The following is a 22,663-nucleotide window of genomic DNA, read 5'->3' as shown; positions in this document are numbered from 1 at the left end:
TTTAATGATGATTTTAATAGCTTTTCTATGGTGGGTGGTGTCCCTGTGCATAGCATGGGACTGGACCTAGATGGTCTTTAAGGTCATACTACAGGACGTACTACAGGTCACTTTTTGTTGAGTTTTGAATAGTCAGCATAGAGTCACATATAAGTCCTCATATGAGAGAGATGCATACTGTGTGAGAATTCAAGATAAAGAATAGCCTTATTGTTTTTTTCAATTTTTCCAAGCCATAAAAGAGGCTGAGTAAAACTTTCCTGTTGACTCTTTAAACAGGGAAGGAAGGAAGGAAGGAAAGAGTAAATCATAGATTTTTAATATTGTACAAACTAGCTGCATTTTTTCCTGCTGAAAAAAAAGAAAGCCTCTATGTTTAGAGGCATTACTGAAGTAAGCTGAGTAGTAACAAGACCTTCATACCCCAAAGTGGAGCTTAAATCTCTGGGAGAACCTTAGCAAGAATTCCAGGTGCCCAGAAATTTTCCTGTGAATACTGCATGATCTGTATTACCACCGTGTGATATTCTTTTCCTTTACTGATTACACATATGTTTTAAAAATCACTTACAATATTAATGCTCAAAGTTCTCTATTGGTTTTATCCCATTTACTGTGATTTTATTATCATTGTTTTTGTTTTTTATTACAATTTGGCCTTTCAGAGACTATAGCTGGCTTGCTGATAGAGGACTGAGACCAAAACAAGTGCCTTACTGTGTAGGCCCCAAAAGTATTTTTATGTTGATTTTTTTTTCCAGTTCTCCATACCTCATTGAATCCAGCAGTGATTTTACTGCTCATTTTAAAGCTTTAAAATAATTTTGCCCTCTGTTAAGCACTTGCCTTTCTATTTACTACAGGTCAGAATCTGACAGCATTTTTTTTCTGTGGACTGAAGCATGCTTCATGTTAAAAGATACACCAGAATCAAGATTTCCTACTATGTCTCTCTAGTGTTACTAGCTCTAATAATGCTTCACAGTGGAAAGATCTTAAACTATGTTACTAGAAACATCAGACACATTTTACAGATGAGCAAAAGATAAAAATGAAAAATAAAAGAATGACATGATTTGATTGCATGGAACATTCTGTCCATATTGAAGCTCAGGTTTTAGCATCTAAACCAAATTTTCGCATACAGTATCTTCTTATTGAATGTAATAAAACAAGAACTGTGATATGATAGTCTGATACTTATGAACAACCAGTTCCTCCTGCATGCTAGTCACAAGCAATCTGGCTTTAATCACTAAAAATTTGCTTATCTAGAAGTTTAGATTTTTTTTTAATTAAAGGAATCAAATAGTAGTTTACTTGTGGCTCTAGTGCATGCACACAAACTAGAAGATCTTTACTCCATAAAAGAGGCCATAAGGAGTCTTTGTAGTGATTTCTGTAGTCACTCTGCTGTTTGTCAAGTTGGAGCCAGCGTAGCAGTTCAAGGAAGAGACTGTCAGTCTTTACTGATGGTACAACTCTGTAAAAATCCCAGTTAAGATATAAAAAGTGTTTGATATTTAATATCCTTAAAAAAGACAGCCTCTTGCCTCCTGCCATTTCTGCATGCAGTTTGGAAAATTTTGCCCAAAATGTGCCTGTTGCATGAGAGGAATATCATTCAGCTACATAAGCTGAATGATACATAAGCACTGTTTCCAAAAATGGACTGCTTCTAGCTTTGAGATTTTAATGAACAAATCAACTACTCAGTGATTAACAGTTTCCTTATTTCATATTCTGTTTTCCTCATTCTGGATTTTAGTTTTTGCCATTCTGTTGCTTAGAACACAAGTAATTCAGGGCAGTGACCTTTGACTCATGTTTTTGAAGTTTGTCTCTTGCGTGACATAAATGTATACACATAAAGCTGAAATAAAATATTAGATAGTAGATGAAAAGTTTTTCCAAATGGGACTTTTTCCACGTGTCTTTAACCTTTATATTGGCATTGTTCCCAGCATATCGTTGAGTGGTTTCTAGTAGCTGACTACACTATGCACTTTATAAGGAAGGCAACAAATGTCAAATTGTTCATAAAATCATTAGTGAAATGTCAGAAACAATTTAGTCTAAATGGAATATTTCCTTGAAGAAATACCCGTTATAAAGTATTCCTTCCAGCTGCATTTCTGTGCTGTTGCCTTCATCAGATAAGAACTGGATTGCTGACAAAAACAAAATTCTCATATGCAAGATATGTATTTCTACAGCATTTTCCCTGTGAAAAGAAAAGATAAGAGCTTTGTTTTGAGAGAGAGTGAAGGATTTTTCATTTTAAATACACAGTCAGGCTGAAACTAAAGTTAACTCAATTTCTCATTGTGGCCCAAAATTCAGCTTGAGTTTTGCACTAAAGCAATCTTAATTGGTGGGTGATAAATAAGCTTGATGTTGTAATAGTAGTGTTTCTTGCAAGATGTGAAGGTGAACCTAGCATTTACTTCATTAAATATTACCTGAAGATGGAACAGTCTGAGAGTAAAGTTCATCCTTTTTCTAGCTTCACTCTTTGGAAAAGAAATTTGCCATTTGCTCCTGGTTCTCGTACTTCACTCTGAACTGTGTGTCATTCTGATTTAATAGACAGGAAACCCTCCAATGTTGAAAATTAAGACTGTCAGAGATTCTTATCTGAGAGGTTTTAAGACACTGTAAAGCTTGCAGATTCTGTTTAGATTACAGTTTTATGAATTTTATTACTCTGTTAAGAAATAAAAGCCTAATTTGAGGCTTGGGTAAAGTAGTATTTACAGATCTTTGGCTTTATTTGCAGCATTCACATTTCTCACTAATTAGCTTTTCAGAATCCAGGTGGTTGCTTTTATCACAGGCTGATGTATTTATCATTAAATAATAGAGTATTATTATTTCCAACAAATGTTTTGTTGTGTCAAAGACTTACTTCCATTGCAAATCTTGATGAGACAATTTTTTGTTGACATTAGCTATTAAAACAAAAATTCTAACATGATGTATCATTACAAATGCTATGCTATATACAGTCCTGTTCAGTTCCATTGCATTCACTTACACTTCAGTAACATTTCTGTAGATGAATCATATCTTAATAGAAAGTTTTATGCCCCAGTATGGCAAGGATCATGTAACATAAATGACATTTAGATGCTTTTGAAATGGCATGTCTGCCAGAAAACTTAAGGGAAAGAAAAACATTTCCTGTTTATGAGTGAGACTATCTCTTTCCATGCTCAGCTTGCATGTGGTTAAAAGGGCCTCAGAAATCCGTGTGCTCTCAAATGCAATTTTTTCAAAGTTCTCATTCTAACTAGCATTATCTATTGAATTTTACTCAGTTCCCAGTGTTTTTAGTTGCCAGCAATTTCTGTAATTGGTTTGTATGATAACAAAGCTATAACTCTAAAACAGTGTGTCTCCTTAACTGAGTGTTTCTCTCATCTGCTCCGAAGTGAAGATTTATCCTGAGCTTTTTCTTGCTGGCAGTGAGACATTTTGACCTCTGAATACACGGTTATTCCTTTATTCCTCACTTAATTCATTCAACTGATTTGATCAGGAAGTGATATTACACCTTACAAAAATAAGTAATCTGTGATTAGGATGCTATGCAGAGAGACCTCAGACACAGTGCTCCTGCAATTTCTTTATAGAAAATAGAAGCAGTACTTGTTCTTAAACACTAGGGAGTAGTCCATTAAATGATTTATACTAGTCTGGATTTCTTTATTGTAATGAAATGCATACATTGATGTGACAGAATATGAACGCAGAAATCTTTTTATACTTCTGTGACAGTGATGTGTCTCTGGCTTATCTAATAAAAGATCTTTATAACCAAACAACGGTCTCTGACTGCAGCTTACTGCAGCTCCCAGTATTTATCCTTTAAATTGCAGGTGCACATCAATATATATATATATAGGAATATATAGATATATTTATGTATAAATAAATAATATACAAATAGAAATAGGTCTGATTCAAAGGATAAATTGCAGATTATACAATTGGCTGATCTTTAAGTTATGATACTTTTCCCCTTCTCCCACAAATGTGGATGAAGATGATGTGATTAATGTACATGCAGTTACACGCCTGCTGTTTTCTGTAGGTGTATTGTATACTCTGTTATTCACATGTGGATTTTCTTCAAATCAAATATATAATAACAAAGCAAAAGCCTAAAGACCACCCGGGCTTCAGCAGAATATCAAATTAAGCTAGATTTGAGCGTGTCCATGGCAGAGGAGACAAGTCATTGTAATAAGAAATCTATTTATCTTGTTTATATAGAAGAACAGAATCTAATTTATTTGTGTGCCCATCTGGGCTAGATTGCTCTTTTTAAGTTAATTTAACAAATGATAGACTGCTACTGGCCTTTTCTTTCCCAGGAGAAGAGGTTGACAGACAGCTGTGCAGAGATGCTATCTACCCAATCCCTGTTGTCTGCGAAGCTCCATGCCCAAAGGACTGTGTGCTCAGCATGTGGTCTGCATGGTCCTCCTGCTCACACACCTGCTCTGGCAAAACCACAGAAGGAAAGCAGATGCGTGCCCGCTCAATTCTAGCATATGCAGGTGAAGGTAAGGTCGCATACTTTTGCAGATTGTGCCTGATTGTGAACACTCGTCCATTTTTGTAATGCCAAAGTAATTACTTGGTCAACAGAAACAAATTATTAGGTGAAACTGTGTTGTTGTTTTTTAAACAATAGGAATATTATTTAAATGTTTATTCTAAATTTAATCATGATACCTAAAACTATTGTAAGGAAGAGATTTTTTTTGTTAGTTAATGTTACTCATTGTTATTGCTTTGCGCATTATTACTGTTTTGATTTCAAATATTTCATTTTCCTATTTTCTGTTAAAAATTGTCAATGCAAATGATTTATCCTTTGCAAATTGCAATGAAAGATATTTATAGATGACTGTTAATAATCAGGTGATAGGTCCAAATTTGCAAAGATGCAAATATAGATGCTGAAGAGATGAAAGTTTTAATGGGTTTAATTGCTAGCAAATGGCTCTTGTATCTTAGCCTCAACAGGTGACTGCTGTCACCACATTAACACTTTTATATACAGCAAAACTTTGGCGTCTTGTCCCACTCAGTAGGTTTTGAGGGAGGTGAATATTTTTCTGTCTCCTGAGTCACGCCTCCCCTAGTCAGCAAGGGGTTGCTACCGTGATGGAGTCATCCAAGACTCAGAGGAATAATACACATCAATTATTTATTGGGAGCTTTCTTAACAACAACTAATACTCTCCTTGGAGGTGTAACTGACTAATTTGCTAATTACGATTGATAAGCATTACAGGTAACACAATATTAGGCAACAGCTACTACAAAGAATAAAAAAAAGAAGAAGATAAAGATAGAAAATGGAGAAAGAGACAGGTATACAAACAAAGCAAAGCAGTTCACCACTCCTCAATCCAGCAGTGTTTTGGTCTCAGGTGCTGATCTTCAGTAGTGGTGAGTTGTACAAGGTTGTGTTGATCAGTTGATGAGTAACAACAACAGTACAAACTCTTACTTATAGTCCAAGGTGGACAGCTCTTTTGCAGTGACAGCTTCTGACTTTGGTATCTCAGCAGGAACTCCTTTGTTCCCATCTTCTGGGCCTTGTAAATTTAAGTCAGCATATAAGAAGAAGCAAGGAGATGCCATCTTGTATCTTGCCTTCGCAGGATACAATGGTATCATCTCCCAGTTTCCTGTATCAAGCTGGAATCATTTGCTCACAAGCCAAGTCTTCATCCAATAAACACTCCTGGCCCCTCCCATTCGAAGGCAAACAACTCCAAAGAAATGCTTTCAAATGAAAAACTGTCTACAAAATGATGTTGATTGCCTCATGTTGATTCAAGACATTCCTTACCAGTCCCAGACATTTGGCTTTATTCTGCAAATCCTCGTTCGTGTATAGTTTCTATTCATGCAAATTATCCTTGTCCTGCACCTGAAGCAAATTGCAAAGAGAAGACATAGCTGGATTATGAAAGACAAGAATGAAAAGGTTTTAGGTATAGCTTCATATCTATTCTTTGATAATTTTCCATGCTTCCTACAACTTTTGTTGTAGATATGGAGGATATGGAAGTAGTGAAGAATCTTTCTGACAAATGGAGAAGGAATGGAATAGGCATCATTATACATCAAAACACCTCTCCCTCTGCAAATGCAGCTAATTTAATTGCCAAGAGTATACTGTATATTTGACAGAATTGTGAAAAGGTTGTACCAGAGCAGGCATTTTCGAACTTTTCTCTGAAAGGGGCCTTTGTGTAAGGAGCAATGAGAATTATACTAGTTTTCATAGGTGATTCAAATAATAAATTATTTGGATGAATCTAAGCAACAAAGTAAAAATGCTCTTAAAATTACAAATTAAATTTGGTTTATGTTTTCTTTCTCTCTCTTTTTTTTTTAATAGTGTGTCAGACTCATTTTGAGGGAAATACAAGGCTGTATTTTCAGAGGATAGTGTAAATAGATATATGTCTACATGCTCTTTGCTTTTCCTTGTAGGGCAGAAAAATAGATTTTCCATATGTTTATGCAGTTTTACTGGAAATAAAAATTTAACATCCTGAATACCATGCTGCACAAGTGAAAACATGAATTAATCCAGAAAATAATTCCATGTTCTTATGCTTCTTCTTTTTTAAAACAAGTTCTTGTTTTATTCTGACTTTGGTACTTAACACATCTCAGGATAATACACAAGACAACAGATGCAGCAAAACAGTGATGTGTAGGCTGAATTTTAAGTATAGGAATTTTATTTATGTCTGTTATGCAATGATCAGAATCAGCAACCAGTTATGACTATAAAAATTGACAGATCTCAAACAGGTAGTAATGAAAAAGTCTCTAATGTACTTCTGAGAAATTTAACTTGTTACCTAGATGTTGTAGTGCTTCGTTTTTCCTCCAACCCTGATTTCTTCACCGTTATTCAGAGAAATTATTCTGTACACTTTTAAGAATAGAAGATGGCATCTCTACCTAGCTTATAGCAATTCACTCACATCTTGCTCCTTTTAACTCTGTAAAAGTGACAGAGAATAAAAACACATAAATAGTAGATTGCTCCAAAAGTAATGTCTCATATATTTCCTTGGAAACTAAACAAAAAGAACAATAACACTATTTGATAGAGCAAATTCTCAGCTACAAAACAATATTTTTCAGTATAGTTACCAATATTAGCTCTGCATTTTCACCAGTGATGAATAAAAGCCTGTATGCCGTGCTCGTAAACATCTAAAGTAGCAGAGGTGACCCACTGTTTCACACCTGCTATGATAGCATTGTTGCTAGGAAAATGTTGCCCACACAGTCCAGCTTTCACTGTGCTCACATACACTGTCTGGTCTCCATTCAGCAAGCATTGATGAATGTCAACAGGTGCAATTTTTTCACATGGAGGAATTAAATCACTCACTTTTGTTTCTATGCACGTCTAGGTCAGACGCCATTTTGTCAGAATGCCCCTTTGCTGCCATCTGCTGCACAGTAACAAAACATAACGGAATGTTGGTGGCAAGGTTCAACCTTTTCTGTTGTACCACCAACATCTGCCTCTGACATTGTGGGCCAGCATAAGAGGCTTTACTTTTGGAGTGGCCCCTGAAAATGAAAGAGCCTTCCAAATCTTAAGTATAGTCACATCTCTGTCTAGAATGTACTTTACACCTTTGCTTGTATTATATTCAGAAAGCATCGGTTCATGGTTGGTTTTTGTATGTGTGTGTGTTTCACTGCAATTAGGCTTATTATCATGTCATGATTTCACTCTAATGGACAACTAAATTCCATCACTGTTCTCTCTCTCTCTTCTAAGGAAGAGGTGAGGGGAGAAAATATTAAATAAAAGTGTCATGGGCTGAGATGACAAAATTTAACTGAAGGAAAAAGAAAGATTAAAAAACAAGCAGGGACCTTGCAGAAGCAAAGAAAGAGGAAAGAATTTTTCTCTACTTCCCATCAGCAGGCAATGTTCAGCCATATCTTGGGAAGCAAAACCTCAATGTATAGCCATTGTTCAGAAGGACAGACCTTCATAAGCCAGTTTTCATAAGCCAGCCCCCATTCTTCCCCTTTCCCAACTTTTATTGCTGAATGTGATGCCATATGGTAAGGAATATCCCTTTGGTCAGTTTTGGTCAACTGCTCCATCTCTTGCTCACCCCTTAATGGCTTTGTGGGGGTTGGGAGCCAGCCATGGTGCTGTGCCAGCACTGCTCAGCAGCTGCCAAAACAGTAGCTCTAGCTACACATGCAGAGCACAGTATCATATAGGCTGCTGTGCAGAAAGTCAACTCCGTCCCAGCCAGAGCCAGTACACATCTTTCTGCTCATAAATCTCTTTTATCTTTTAGTAATTTGCTGAATAAGAACTAACTGAATGACTTTTAACCTTCAGAACTGCATGACGGAGATCAGCCATGTTTCCAAAACATAAAACACTGATTGCATAGCTGATGCTGGCTGTTCATTTTATGTTCTGTGGCAGAGAATATATTCATGTATCTGAAAGTTTGTATCCTGCTGCTATAAAAAGGAAGCTCAAGATGAACCTTTTTTTTTTTTTTTTTTTTTTTTTTTTGGAAAAATGCAGTTCTTGATTCTAGTCAGAGCTTATAAAAAATGCACATTACTGTTGCTGAAAATTCTCTAGATGTCTCATGTAACTATGAATAACGAGTCTAGGCTAGTCACAGGTAAGAGCAGTAATGACGCTTATGTTCTAAGTCTAGACTAGACACAAATAAGACTAATAATGCCACTTACATGCTAAAACTGAGTCCTGAAACTATCAGTTCTGTTCAGACAAACAGTCCCAAATGTGTTCTCCTTTAGATTTTTGGACCGTTTCGTGAATGTCTGGTAGAAGAGTCAGACAAGTGTTGAGAAGGTATTTTATAGTAATTCCTGTATAGTGTAGCCATGATTTTGGGAGTTCTAATTCAGAGCACTGTAGGACAACTAAAAAGGGTTGTATACAAATATACAAATCCCTATGACATCAGGATTGTATGTTAATTAATGAAGGAATATACAAGTCTGCTGCCAACCTATAAATAGGTTAAATGTATCCTCTAAGATGGCACATGGAGTCCATGTTTTTTCTCTGAGTCCTCAATTGCACTCATCCTACTGCTAGTCATGGATAATTCAGTCTACAAACCTAGCAAGTTCAAAGCATACTACAGCAAAGAATGACTACTGCGATCCAGCTTAATTCTTGTTCATGGCAGTACTTGAACATATCACTGATATTTTGGGGGGTCTGTAAATACATGTTAAGTATTCTCGTATTTGGATCTTCGATGACTTCTTACCACAGTGTTATATGTGTTCAGTTTCTCTCTTCTTTAAATGAAAAAAATACTGTATTCTGTTTTTTGCTTGTTAATGCTGTGATAGATCGATGACTTTTTATGTTTAAGTCTTTCTTACCTGCTATCTATGCTGCTGAAGTGGTTTAAAGAATCCATCATGTTAGAGTAACTGGCCAGCAAGAAACAGACATAATATAATCTATTTTCCTGGATGACATAGAACAGAAATGCTTCAGTAGCGTTATAACAATTCTTTGGTTACAAGAATAGCTTCACAGAAAATAAGTGAAATCGTACATAAATTGCACTAGTAACAAAGCAGTTTTATAAGCTCATCTCTTCCTACTGACTGCCGCTCCAGCCACGAACTGACTTCTGCTGTATGTGCTCTTATGAATGTTTCCTTATCCAAAATAATCTCTCTTCTATGTTGTCAAACCATACACTACAGAGCCTCAAACACAGCACACTGATGCCCATCTGGAATGAGATTATTTACATGCACACACAGGGGAAGGGGAAGAGAGAGTAGTCTCTCTCCTCAAGAGAACATTTTATATGGTTTATGGGATGAATCCATGTGGAAACTGGTGTCAAAACAGCAATTTTTGATATCTTTTCCGAGGTCATTATCCTCAACTAGAAGGTTTGAAGGGTGAAACTATTTATAAATGTTTGTCTGTCTGTGAGTATATTCATAGTAATAACTCATTTGTGTCACCGTTCTCAGTGTTATCTGAATACATCCTCCAGAGGTGCTAGATATGCATAGGTCACTCTGAAAGTAATGCCTCCTATCTATTTCCATGGAAACTACAACAGATATGAGAACAATGGCACTATCAAATAGATAAAATTCTCACCTACTAAACACTGTTTTTCAACATGGTCACCACTTAGTGATTTGTGTGGATAAGCTGATTCAGATGCTCTTCATTTCATGGTATGACAATGGTACATGGATGGTCTTTCACGTTGGTGTCGCCACTGCTGAAATGCTCCACTCTCTGCCTCACTGTGCTCATGTTTACTGTTCAGTCTCCATAAACATTCAGCAAACATTGGTGAAAGTCATTCGATACTATTTGGTCCACGTGGAGGAGTTCAATTCCACACCTTTGCTTCATACACACTTCCATGTCAGATGCCATTTTGTCAGACTGCCCCTCTGCTGCCATCTGTCACAAGGCAAAAACGTGTAAAGGAATACTGGCGGGAAGGAATGGCCTTTACTGCCACACCACCAACATCCAACTCTGACATTGTGAACCAACATAATAAAACAGAGGCATTACTTTTAGAGCAGTCCTTCTACATCTTTGTGGTAGGATAAGAAACTCAGGAAAATCAGTCTCCAAATTTAAAATAATAGCAAAGGATATAATGATGTTACCTGATACATCATATAGCTCTGCATATGTAGTCTAGTAACAGTATCGTATACATCTTAGCCTATCTTGTTCAAATGCAGTGTTTATTTATTTTTGTTCAGCTTTCTACTTATGTTTTCTTTTGAATTTTCTTTCCTTGTTAGAGGAAGTATTATATAATTAGTAATATGCACTAAGATTAATTCTTGCAAGCCATGTCCTCAGACTAAAATCTGCTAAATGGGTTATAAATTTTTTTGGAAATGTTAGTTGTGCTGACTAACATATGTTAGTTCAGTATAGAACAGTCAATATGTTCTGTATTGAATCTGTATTGATTCTATATTGAATCAGCTTAAAACAAATCTGGATTAATTCCAAGTTTTTATCAGTAGTAAAGATATAATACGGATTTTATCAAATCAAAAGCAAAGAATATAAGAATCTGCAATAAAACTGTCCTTCAGTATGTTTTTGTTTGAAACATGCTCTTAAAGCAGTTATATATGTTCCATACATGTTATACATGCATCCATTATCTTACAAGATTATCTTGCACAGGAAAGATGCAGAGCTCTTGGAATGGGTCCAGAGGAGGGCCACTAAGATGATCAGAGGGCTGGAGCACCTCTTCTATGCAGAAAGGTTGAGGGAACTGGGCTTGTTTAGTTTGGAGAAGAGAAGGCTCCGGGAAGACCTCACTGTGGCCTTCCAGTACTTGAAGGAAGCATATAAACAGGAAGGGGAACGACTGTTTATGTGGGTGGATAGTGATAGGACAAGGGGGATGGTTTTAAACTAAGACGGGAGATTTAGGTTGGATATTAGGAGGAATTTTTTCACTCAGAGGGTGGTGACGCACTGGAACAGATTGCCCAGGGAGGTTGTGGATGCCCTGACCCTGGAGGCATTCAAGGCGAGGCTGGATGTGGCTCTGGGCAGCCTTGCCTTTAGGTTGGCGACCCTGCCCAAAGCAGGGGGGTTGAAACTAGATGATCATTATGGTCCTTTTCAACCCAGGCCATTCTATGATTCTGTGATACTGTGGCTACTATACGTTCACAGACTACCAGGGAACAATGCCAGAAAAGCTACTCCGGATGACCTCATATATCACAGACTATTACACATCTCTGAGTTAGGTAGCATAAAATATCCGTTGTCTGTCTAATCAGGTATTCTGTCTGATAGTCCAGTAGCTCATACATCTCGTATATCTATAAGATTGATTTACTGAACCTGTAAGGAATAGCTGGATCAAAGGAGTTTCTTCTCGACTCTAAGCAAATTCTTATTGACACGCTTTAAAATTTTATTACTGTTAAAATTCGAGTGCACTTTAACTTCATAGCTGTAAAAGAAGTTATTCTTAGGGCTTTTAAAATTGTTTATTCTTCTTGTATTTGTTGGATTTGTTTTTCAATTTTGTATTTGTTTCTCTTGAAATAACAGCATTTTGTAATTAAATCTGATAACAGAGAATTGAGTAATTGTTTTCCTAACAAATTCCCTATTCATCAGAGGATCAGTTCTGGATAAGACAAGGATATTTCTGAGTTTTATCTGATTTCAACTGAAAAGCAAATACATCAAACACATAATTTTAGAAATGGGAAGCATGAATTGTCAAGCTAGACTTGCAAAGTCACTTGATACCTGTGTACGAAGGAAAGCCAGGGAGAGGATATTACTGTGCTTCCTTTTACTCAGAATATTACTCAGGTAACACTCCTGCCTGATGTTGGAGATTTGAGATTCAAATCATATGCAAGGAAAGACTTGAGGACAGTCTTCTTGTCTTCCATAGGTGTACTCAAACTTCTGTTATGTATTACAGGAGAGGTCTCTCAGAGTTGTTCTTGAAGGTTAGTTTGATTTAAATATTTAATATGTAATGGGCAAGGAATTGTGAATATCTGCAGAACTGGAACAAGAGTTAAGCACCAGCATGGACTTTTTATATAGCAGTAGTCTGCACGTGGTGACATCAGTCTACAGGATATGCAGCTACTTCAAACAGCGCTTAACATTCCTATGGCAAAAAAATCACTCTCTAAGTTACAAGAGGAGTGTCATTCACATCTCTTTTCTCAAACTTTGAGTTTATTCTAGCTGTTTTTAAATGCATGTATAAAATGACATGCATTTGTAGAATGAGGGATAACAAAGCAATTAATAAAAATGATCCATAAATGCTTTAAAAAATGTTAGACATTTCAAAATGTATAAATTATCAAGGCAGTTTCTCCCTGGATTATAAAATCCAATCTTTGAATATTCCAGTGCAGCATGTCTTTCCCATTATGAGCTTTAAATCAGGCAGAAAATCAAGCTATGCCTATGACAAGCCTTTTAAAGCATTCCAAGAAGCTACAATCTTAACTGTACTATTTTGTAAGTAATATGCAACTCTCTATGTAAAACCAGAAAATTCAAATGCAAAAAGAAATGCTTCAACTCCAACTGTTTTTTATACCTTAAAATGATCATTTTTAGTACTGCAAAGGAGTAATTTACAGTCATCTATTTATTTGTTTATTTATTTATATAAAACGTATTTAGTATCACTTGTCCCTTTTTCTTGTAATCACATTTATTTTCCTGCAATATTCATTATTTTTTATTTTCTTGTCAAATCTGTCCTCATTTGGTTCTTGAAGCTGAGCAACACTGATCTTCTTACCCCATGCAGATGTTATAAGGATTATTTCTAAGTGCCAGTTTTCCAACCCATTCTTCTTTTTCTGTTCTTATTTTAATTTGAGGGTGCACAAGGAAATGCTATCTTTCTGGAGAGAGCAACACACTAAGTCATACATAAATAGTATGCTTTTGGTATTAATAATATTTATTACTGCTGATAATTGTATCATCTTTCAGCAAAATTATTTCCACATTTTGTTCATTCTTTAGACAGTTTTCATTATTAGTTTTATTTGAACAGAATTGGATTCTCACTGAGTTGCAGACATTCACACTCCATCTTTTTTTTCACTTACAAGTCATTGTCACTCATTTTTTTGCCTGAATATACTTTCTTGTATAGCTGTCAAAATTAAATCTAAGTTTTCACTTTATTCACAGATGCCTTAGGAACTGGTGATTATGGAATCCATTCCTGAAGAAATACTTCTTGCCCATCCATAAACCTTTAATTTATGAATTTTCTTGAATTTATTAATTTCCTATGTGTTTCTTCTGAGTTAACATCAGATGAAAGACCAATATGATTCTATGATTCTATGTCAGTAATCAGTTTAGCAACTTTTAAAAAAATGCCTTCTATATTCTTGTTTCTTTACTCCTTGTACTAGAGAAACATGTTTAGTCTCCTTCTTCTGTGATTCAGTCTTCTCTCCTATGCAAAATACTTCAAGACTCCACTATCTTTTTTGTTTTTCTCAAAATATATTCCATTTCCTATTTTCCTTGCTTGTTTTCCTATCTGCTGGTAATAGTTGGAAGGATTTTTATTTCCTGAAGGAAGCTACTTCAATGACTTTTTGGAACTTTCTGTGTAACGATAATTTTGTTTTACCTTTTTTTTTTTTTATTTCCATTTTTGGCCAAATTTAAATAATAGGTTTTTATCTTGGTTCTATGTATATTGAAATATATTTATTTTGATAGATCAATATATCAATTCTGATAGATTTGAGTAACATCCATTTTGAGCCAAAACCAATTTAATTATAGTCATTTTTTAATTACATTCACAAGTTGTAAGGTGTTTCTAATCCCCTTTCACAAAACTTCTGAATAGATATTCTTTTTCATGACTTCTCAAATAATATGATATTTACAGTTTATTAGTTGCATTACTGTTTTTCAGCCCTAATTCAGAAATTTAAAATATCTCAGTGGAAAAAAATTGAGAATTTGGATTTTATCCTCTGATCTAATCAGATAATCCTTCTCCTCGTGTTTGTTGCAAAACTAAAAGTTCCACAAAAGTAACTTAGGGTATAAAGCATTTTCTCCTCTTGTGACACTTATTGGTGTTGGAGTACTTGAAATAGCCATTGTTTCTTGTATTATATTTATTTGTTTGTTTAATCACTCCCAGTAATAATTGCTCAAAACCCCTCTCTTGCATGACTGTAGGGCAGCCTAAATTTCAGTGGTGGGACAGAAAAGCTAATGTGCTTCCTGACACATGCTTGGTGTGAGCATATGTTTTTCTCCTCAGGGAAAATAAATGTATATTTCATCCACAGGACCTTATAAAAAGCTCCGCTTTCAGTTATCTTTCTTTTCTAAAAGACTTTCTTGTCCTTTAGGAAAGAAATTTTTGGGTAGATTTTCCTTGGCTTTCCATCATCTGGGGATAGGAGTCCTATTGTTATTGTGTAGTCCACGAATGTTTAATTCCTAAACCTAGATTCTGTGTCTAGTAGCACCAGAGATCTAGCAAACATGATTTGTACTCACAGTGCTAGATGTCTAGCATCTTATGATCAAGTCTGGTAAGAAAGAGCTCTTCTTGGCTTGTGCAGGACTGGAGGCTAAATTAGCTTTCAAGTGCTTGAATGTAAGAAACTGAACACATTTGAAATTGGGTACAACAAAGATAGCATTATCTGAGCTTTTCTTCTCAATTATGAACACATGAATGCATTTTAATCTTAACCTGCAACAGCCTTTGTTATCTCAGTCTGGACCTGAAATTGCCAGCTGTGCCATCCTCTTTGGTAATTACGTAACATGGATGAATATCCACTGGGAACTAGGACAAGAGCTCCAAAAATCTTTCTAATTGATCCATGAATTAGACATAAACAGTGGTCTCTAGACATACATAACTAGCACATTTAACCATTTCTTCTGCCTAGAGCCTTCCTGTGTTATCTCTTACAACCTCTTTTAGGGAACCACAAAATAAAATGCTATAGATTAACCCAAAGATATTAGGTAAAATAATGTGTAATATAATTTATGATTATTTTATCATCCTCATAATATGAATTTACATTTACTGTCCATGTATGCTTGTTCTGTGTCGTCTACTCACTTAAGGTTGCCAGAGTGAATATTAGGCGTATGAAGAGGAGGAAGAAAGAACAACACTTCATTCATATGATTGAAGTGATAAGATTTCATAAGTTTTTGTTTATTTGTTTGTTTTAATAAATCACTTTATTTTTTTTTTCCATTACATGAACTTATGTGCTGTTTTATTGTTCCAGGAGGAGTGCAGTGTCCAAATAGTAGTGCACTACAGGAAACACGCAGCTGTAACGAACACTCTTGCACTGTGTATCATTGGCAGACAGGCCCATGGGGACAGTGCATAGAGGATGCATCTGTGTCTGCTTTCAACTCCTCTGCCAGCTGGAACGGGGAGGCCACCTGTTCTGTGGGGATGCAGACAAGAAAAGTCATCTGTGTGAGGGTCAACGTGGGACAAGTGGGCCCCAAAAAGTAAAGACCTTAAAAAAATTATCCTTTCATACTTTAATTTGGATTTTGCTGGTCTAGATGTATACATTGAATGCATGTGAAGACAAATGGCCCTCTCAATCTTTGTGCTAATTATAAAGGAAAAATTTATATTAAAAAAAAAAACACAAAAAACTAAGGCTATTGAAGGACTGCAAAGTACCTTTCACACTTGATTTTCGTGGGTGATATTTAGAGTAGTGAATGTGTTGACATCTGACTTCATAATCCAGTTGGCTGATTACCATCATCAGGCTGAGTCAGGATGAAAGTCCTGAGGCATTTATGTGGCATGTAGGCAGTGTAGCACAATTTCTGAGATAGTTAAGGTAACTCAAAACAAGCAGTGTGCTATATGGATTAGAGTAGTTCCCTGCATAAACATTTTGGGGGGTCTAATTACAGTGTAACCTACTGAATAGCACATTCTCAGATGCAAACTGAGGAAGTCAAGCATGGTAAAGCTCTGACACAACATTAGTTTGACAGCCTTCCTTTCTGATTTTTTCCCCGTATAAATTTTGTTCTAAGAGATTGCTTTAGCCCAATGGTTTAATTTCTCAGCGTTATTTATGACCAGGGTTAAGTACAGATTAGCTGCTAGTTAAATACATTTGATGATATCTCCATGCAGTTTTTCAGTCTGTAAATAGATCCTACTCAGGAGAGATTTAAGGCTGGAAGAGCTGAGAGCAGAGGTCTTTTAGAAAGTTCATGAAGCAGCTGTTCTCACAAAATACTTGCGCAGTGCCAGCCATTCCTTGCGTTATTCAGCAGTGGACCTATTCCTATTCTACTTTAAATGGAAATATGGGATATAATACCAGCCCATTCAGTAACCTAAATTGTTATATATCTATGTTAAGTTGTGTTCTATTCAGTCATAATACCATTATATCTTTTATTTGATTTTCACTTTACAGTTAAAAAAAAAACTCTAATGATTTATCTTTCTTTTTTAAATGTTAACATCTCTGCCTTTAGTCTGACCTTAGATTTTTGAGAGGAGGACTGTTTATTGCATAAATGAATCGAGTGAAATGAGAAAAAAAATCTTGGTTTATCCTTCAAATTGTCACATTAAAATCACCCAATCATTTTTAAAGAACCAGACATTTTACATGAAAATGTAAATAGGAACCTTGCTTTAAACTCCCCTTAATAAAAAAGATTACTGTGGTATGATAGAATCAATATTATTGGCCTTATCTACCTCACAAGTTACAGACTTCAGCTTTTATCTATTCTGTTTAATTTGACCTTGAGTAAGGAATGCCAAAAAAATCAATAGGTTGCTGTAAGCCACATATACTAAATACAAGCAATATAAAAGATAGAAATGATGTTCTAATTGAACTAATTGCCTTGCCCAAGGATCTGAAGAGAAATTATATTTTTTTTTTTTCTGAAAGATGAAGTTGTTAGTGAAATAGTGAATGTATATAATTCAAATTTTTCTGTATGCTTATAATTTCCGTTGTTCCTTAAGGAAAAAGTTATTAGTAAGCCAGTATTTGGCACTCTTCAGAATCATTTTGAATTTCAACCCTAGAGAAAAATTCCGAAAATGTAGTCACTGTATATGATTGGTGACAGATCATTTTGATTATAGATAATACACCCACACATACGTCATTTGCTTTTATGAATTTTGTGCGAACAAAAAGGCGAAATTTGACGTAAAAAGACAGAGTTTATGAAGAGGTGATGATCCTTCATACTGGAATTTTAGGAGGGAAAGAAGGAAGGATGGAGATGTCATTATAAGAGGGCCTTATTACAGCCAAGAAGTTGGTGCTGGTTCGCAGTAAAGCACAGTATTTTGAGAATGGAACAGGAATTACTCAGAGGCAGCAAATCAACTAGCAAATGTTTTTGCCAAAGAACATTTTCCTGTGAAGCTGCAACAATAATTTTCTTCTCTTTTCCCCTATTCCTCCTCCCCTGCTGACACAGGTGTAGTTCTATACTGGCAACAGAGGCCACATTTTCTTCACAGTTTTTCATTAGACTTGCCAGTGTTCCCTCCAGCCTGGCAGAAAAGATATCTCATGCTAGCTAACCATCCCGAGTTGATCCAATCCAATACAAAATTAGTATCTTATCTCTCTGGTCCAAAATGCGTGGCAGCCAACAAGAGGAAAATCATAATGTGTTTTTTCTAATGAGCCAAAAGCTTCAAAATGTAGAAGTGATGTTTTTCGTACATTTTTAATGCAAACTTCTGACAGTCCACACTGCTCACTTTTAGGACAATACCCATTTTGAAATTATTTTAAAGACTTGCAGTACTTCTGCAAAAGCTACTGCATCTTTCTGAAGATGTAACACAGTGTAAAGTGTTGATTGCTCTTAATGAAAGAATGGGAACATTGAACCCAGGAAATGACCTGGGTTAATGAGCCCCATATGTGGCAGTTTAATAATCCCTTTTATATACTGATCAAGCCTCTTCTTAAAACAAGCAAGATTTTCTGTCCCTTCTGATAGTATTTCACGGTCTCATTGATCAAACCTCTTTCAAACTCTTTCTGGCTTCTGTCACAAAATCATGGCCAGCTTATACCTAAACACAAGCTAACAATGGTATTTATGTCAGATATGTTTCCTGTCAGAATTCTGGTAAATTTATGAAAAGCTAGATATATACTTTGCTAAGCTAAGCTAAACAAGATGGCTTTTCCTTACAATAATTGAGAAGATTGAAAATAACACCCAAAAAGCTAGAGTCTGGAATGATGACAGAGGAACCATATTGTTGAGGGTTTTTTTAGTTCAATCTCCAGGTGTAGAATGCACCAGTTTTGACTTGCTTCCACCAGATACGTTTGTTTTCTAACAGGTTTTGTTTCTGAGCTCTGTCCTGGTGAGTTCTTTACAACTAGCATCCCCCTTGTGTGCCTGCAGGCATCCAGTATCTCTTGTGATTCACCACTTCACTGCAGAATTATCATTTATTTCAGAATGCATCTTTTTCTTTTTTTTTTTCAGATGCCCTGAGAACCTCCGACCAGAAACAGTGAGGCCTTGTCTGCTTCCCTGTAGGAAGGATTGTATTGTGACTCCATTCAGCGACTGGACATTGTGTCCTTCTTCATGTCAGGAAGGTAATTTTATCCATTGTGTCCTAGTGGATAGATTTTAAGTACTCAGACTAGCAGTCAGTTTTGGAAGAATACTTATACAGACCTCCTCCTGACAGAAGATACAACTGACAGAGCTGATACTACAGCGGCAGGGAAAAAGTAGTATTTCTGTTAATGAAACAGTATAGAACCATTTTTCATTAGCTTCTAAAATTCTTTATAATTTCTAGTTACAGACTCTTGTCTGAAAAAAATGTTCGAGGATGTGTTCCATTTTCTCTTTTATTTATTTTTATGTTCCTAAACTCTCTTTTGCATTTTCACCTGATAGCTAGTCCCACAGTAAACACCCATCTCTCTGTATATCGCCAACAGACATACTTCTACAGTTGCAGAAATTTGAGTGTATTTGAATATATTAGAAAACACTCCGATTTTGTCTTTGAAATTACGTATGCTGTTTGTTTATGGGAAAAATGAAACTGTATATCCCATAATGTACATGTATATAATTTTGGCAAAACTCATTGACTTTTGACCGTCCTTACCCAAAAGAAAAATGAACGAAAATGTAAAAAAAAAATAAGCTAATTTTTAGTTTTACAATACCGTTTTAATACACTTGACAAAGCCCTTGAAAACAGTGCAGGTCTCACTTGAATTTTTATTATATTGTAATTGTATATAAAGTGATAACTGGCTTTAAATTGCCCACATTGTTCTGCCTTATCTCTTTTTCTCTTTTAAGCTAAAGAGGAGTTATTTTACTAATACGTACTCTTACAAAGTCTGTAATAAGCCTTGTTCCATGGGGTGCTCATCCCTGTGTGATGTGATGATTACTCACAGCTACCACATTATCAGAATGTGAGATATTGTTATGTCAAATATACATATTTCAAATATCATAGTCCTCATGCTTTACAAAGCATAAGTCATTTTCACTGAATTCATAGTAGTTCTTAGTCCATTCTAACAAATGAAATGTTACGAAGATTAAATTTATGCCCTTTGAAAAAGAACAGATAATTAACAATATTGAATCTGTCTCCATGAAATACTTATGCATTATTAAATACTTTGTTCTTTTACAACAATACTAATGGATAAATTGTTCTTTCTAAAATGTTTTTGTTGGAGCAGATCATCTTGGACAAGTGTTGTTCTTTTCTCATTTCTGTGGATTTTAAGAAAATTCATTATGGAATGAGCATATCTTCATGAGTATTGACTACAAACTAGGATGCATTGTGCTGTAAAGTAGTGTATTTTTTAACCAGCATGGGCATTTTGTGTACTCTATGAGTCAAACAGTATTTTCATACTACTACACAATTTTTATTTCATGGACTTTACACTTTGTGTCAGCACTCCAGTCAGCAGCTATGGGCTGCACGTCTGTCTTGTCCTTGTTCCAGCCCCTGGCTTCTCCTGGAGCTGACTGACTCAGGACCAGAGATGCTCCTCTGTGCTGAAAAGCAGCCAAGTGACGGAGAAACACTGCCGGGGTTCTCCTACTGCTTGCTCCTAATTACGATTGCTTGGCTGTGGTCCAGTACGCTTCTATGTTCAGACGAACTGCAGCTGCTGTAGTAACTCGCCAAAGCTGGTATCAACCCAGTCAGCCAAATGTCTGCACTACAGATCTCTGAGGAAAAAAAATAAAAGGAAAGAAAGAAAAAACCAAGAGTTTTACCTAGCAATATTTGCACTTTACATATCACTATGAAATTAATATACATTTAAAGATCTTCCCTTCATATCCTGCCAGAAGCACTGATATCTGAAGCTGATTAAAATCAGCATGCCTACAAGGATCATGTGCTGCTCTTCTGAAATGTTTTTTGTATACCTAGCTAGGGTAATGCTAGTCCCAGGTGGAAAACAAGAGCATAAGGAGAAGAACTAAAGCCCAGCCTGGAGAGAACCAAGAGTGTAAAATAAATTTGTTATATTTCTGGCTATGGAGATTAAGAAAAGACAATTAGATTTTCTGATTGTCAGTTAGCAAGTGAAAAAAATAACAAAATATAATAATTTATCTCTTTTAATTTCTGTTTCTAATTTTGCATGCCAATAATTAAAGCAGATTTATGCTTTGAAACTAAAGTGTATTAGCAAACTGTGCTGGTTAGCTTTGTTCTCTTAAACAGTGTGTTCACCTGTATATTCTTTTGTGCAGTATTACTGTTGTTTCTTTCTTTTTAGCTCTGCTTCTTGCTCTTTAGCTCAGATTAAAGTGTTTTATCAGTTAGGATAATTTTCTGCTTACGAACAAACTGGCAGGTCATTATTATAGTGATTGACTCAAATACTTGTTATGTTAAAATTTAATTTTCCCTAATTATTGCCATTCTTGTATAATAGCAGGAAAAACAATCTCTGCTGCTCTTTGCAGGAGATGTCATAGTAAAGAAACAATCCCGTCACCGAGTCATTATCCAGCTCCCTGCTAATGGTGGTCGTGAGTGCCCGGACACTTTATTTGAGGAAAAGGAATGTGAAGCTTCTCCCGTTTGCTATAGCTACAGGTGGTGTTATTCAACATAATAAGCTTATGTGTGATTTTTCAGCTTCTATTATCTGCTAAACATTGTTGAATTCCACTTCTTATGAAAAACAGGATACATCATTAAATCAAGGTTTTTGAACAGATATGTAGACGCAGTTGGGCCCACAGAATCTAGGACCCGCTATTTATTTGTTTCCTTTACATAGGAAATGATAATTCATTTTTTTCAGCACCTTTACAAAAACATTGCAACTAATGAGAATTACATTTCAAGATAAGTCATTCCTGGCAATAATTTTGAAATTCTATATGATAAAAAATCCTTCCTTTTCAAATTGTCTCAACCAGTGAAATGTAGCCTCTGTTTAGAAGAACTGAGATGTACTGCCATGCAGCAGGACTGTATTCTTCATTTGCCATCCCCATCAAACCCAAGATGATCTGCCTATTGATACATCCTTTAACATGCTCAGTTCTTGGTGTTGAAGTAATATTCATCAGAGAAAGCTGGCAATGGTTCATAACTGCTTAACAAAACTTTTGGAGCAGTTTTGCAGTGTCTGTCTGAGCAGCATGGGAAAGCCTAGATGTACTTGACAAAATAATAAAGATGAGGATTTTTTATGCTTTAGTTTGTATGTTTGGATTGGTAGCCAATGTTCTGTTTCCCCAGTGGATAGAGAAGAACCCTTGCTAATTCCCATGAAAGAAATCTGTTGTGGAGATACAAATAGAATTTAATTTTATTTTAGCCCCAACAGATAGAGATTAAAGAAATGTGTTGCTCTCATCATCTGGTAAAAATTGTCCTTGCAAATTCACATTCATACTGTATGTAACTATAAGATATGAAAATATGTGAAACAACAGTGGGAAGCCACCATAGTGAGGATTCCAGACATCAGAGGAGTCAAT

General features: G+C 35.7%; 1 protein-coding gene across 23 annotated transcripts in view; it reads left to right on the top strand.

Moving 5' to 3' along the window:
• The window catches only part of THSD7A (thrombospondin type 1 domain containing 7A), a 289,787-nt gene that overhangs the window by 206,934 nt on the left and 60,190 nt on the right, over positions 1 to 22,663 (top strand). For all 23 annotated transcript variants that reach the window (XR_002435894.1, XM_021388797.1, XM_021388804.1 and 20 more), the window contains 4 exons: positions 4,380 to 4,571; positions 15,898 to 16,132; positions 19,142 to 19,257; positions 21,635 to 21,767. Coding sequence is in view for 22 of the 23 variants with exons in the window: in XM_021388797.1 (XP_021244472.1) it covers positions 4,380 to 4,571; positions 15,898 to 16,132; positions 19,142 to 19,257; positions 21,635 to 21,767 (676 nt within the window). In the remaining variant the exon portion in view is untranslated. The remainder of the gene's footprint in view (positions 1 to 4,379; positions 4,572 to 15,897; positions 16,133 to 19,141; positions 19,258 to 21,634; positions 21,768 to 22,663) is intronic.

This window comes from Numida meleagris, chromosome 2, assembly GCF_002078875.1.
Source record: "Numida meleagris isolate 19003 breed g44 Domestic line chromosome 2, NumMel1.0, whole genome shotgun sequence".
Lineage (NCBI taxonomy): Eukaryota > Metazoa > Chordata > Aves > Galliformes > Numididae > Numida > Numida meleagris.
This window is presented reverse-complemented; position numbering and strand designations above follow the sequence as displayed.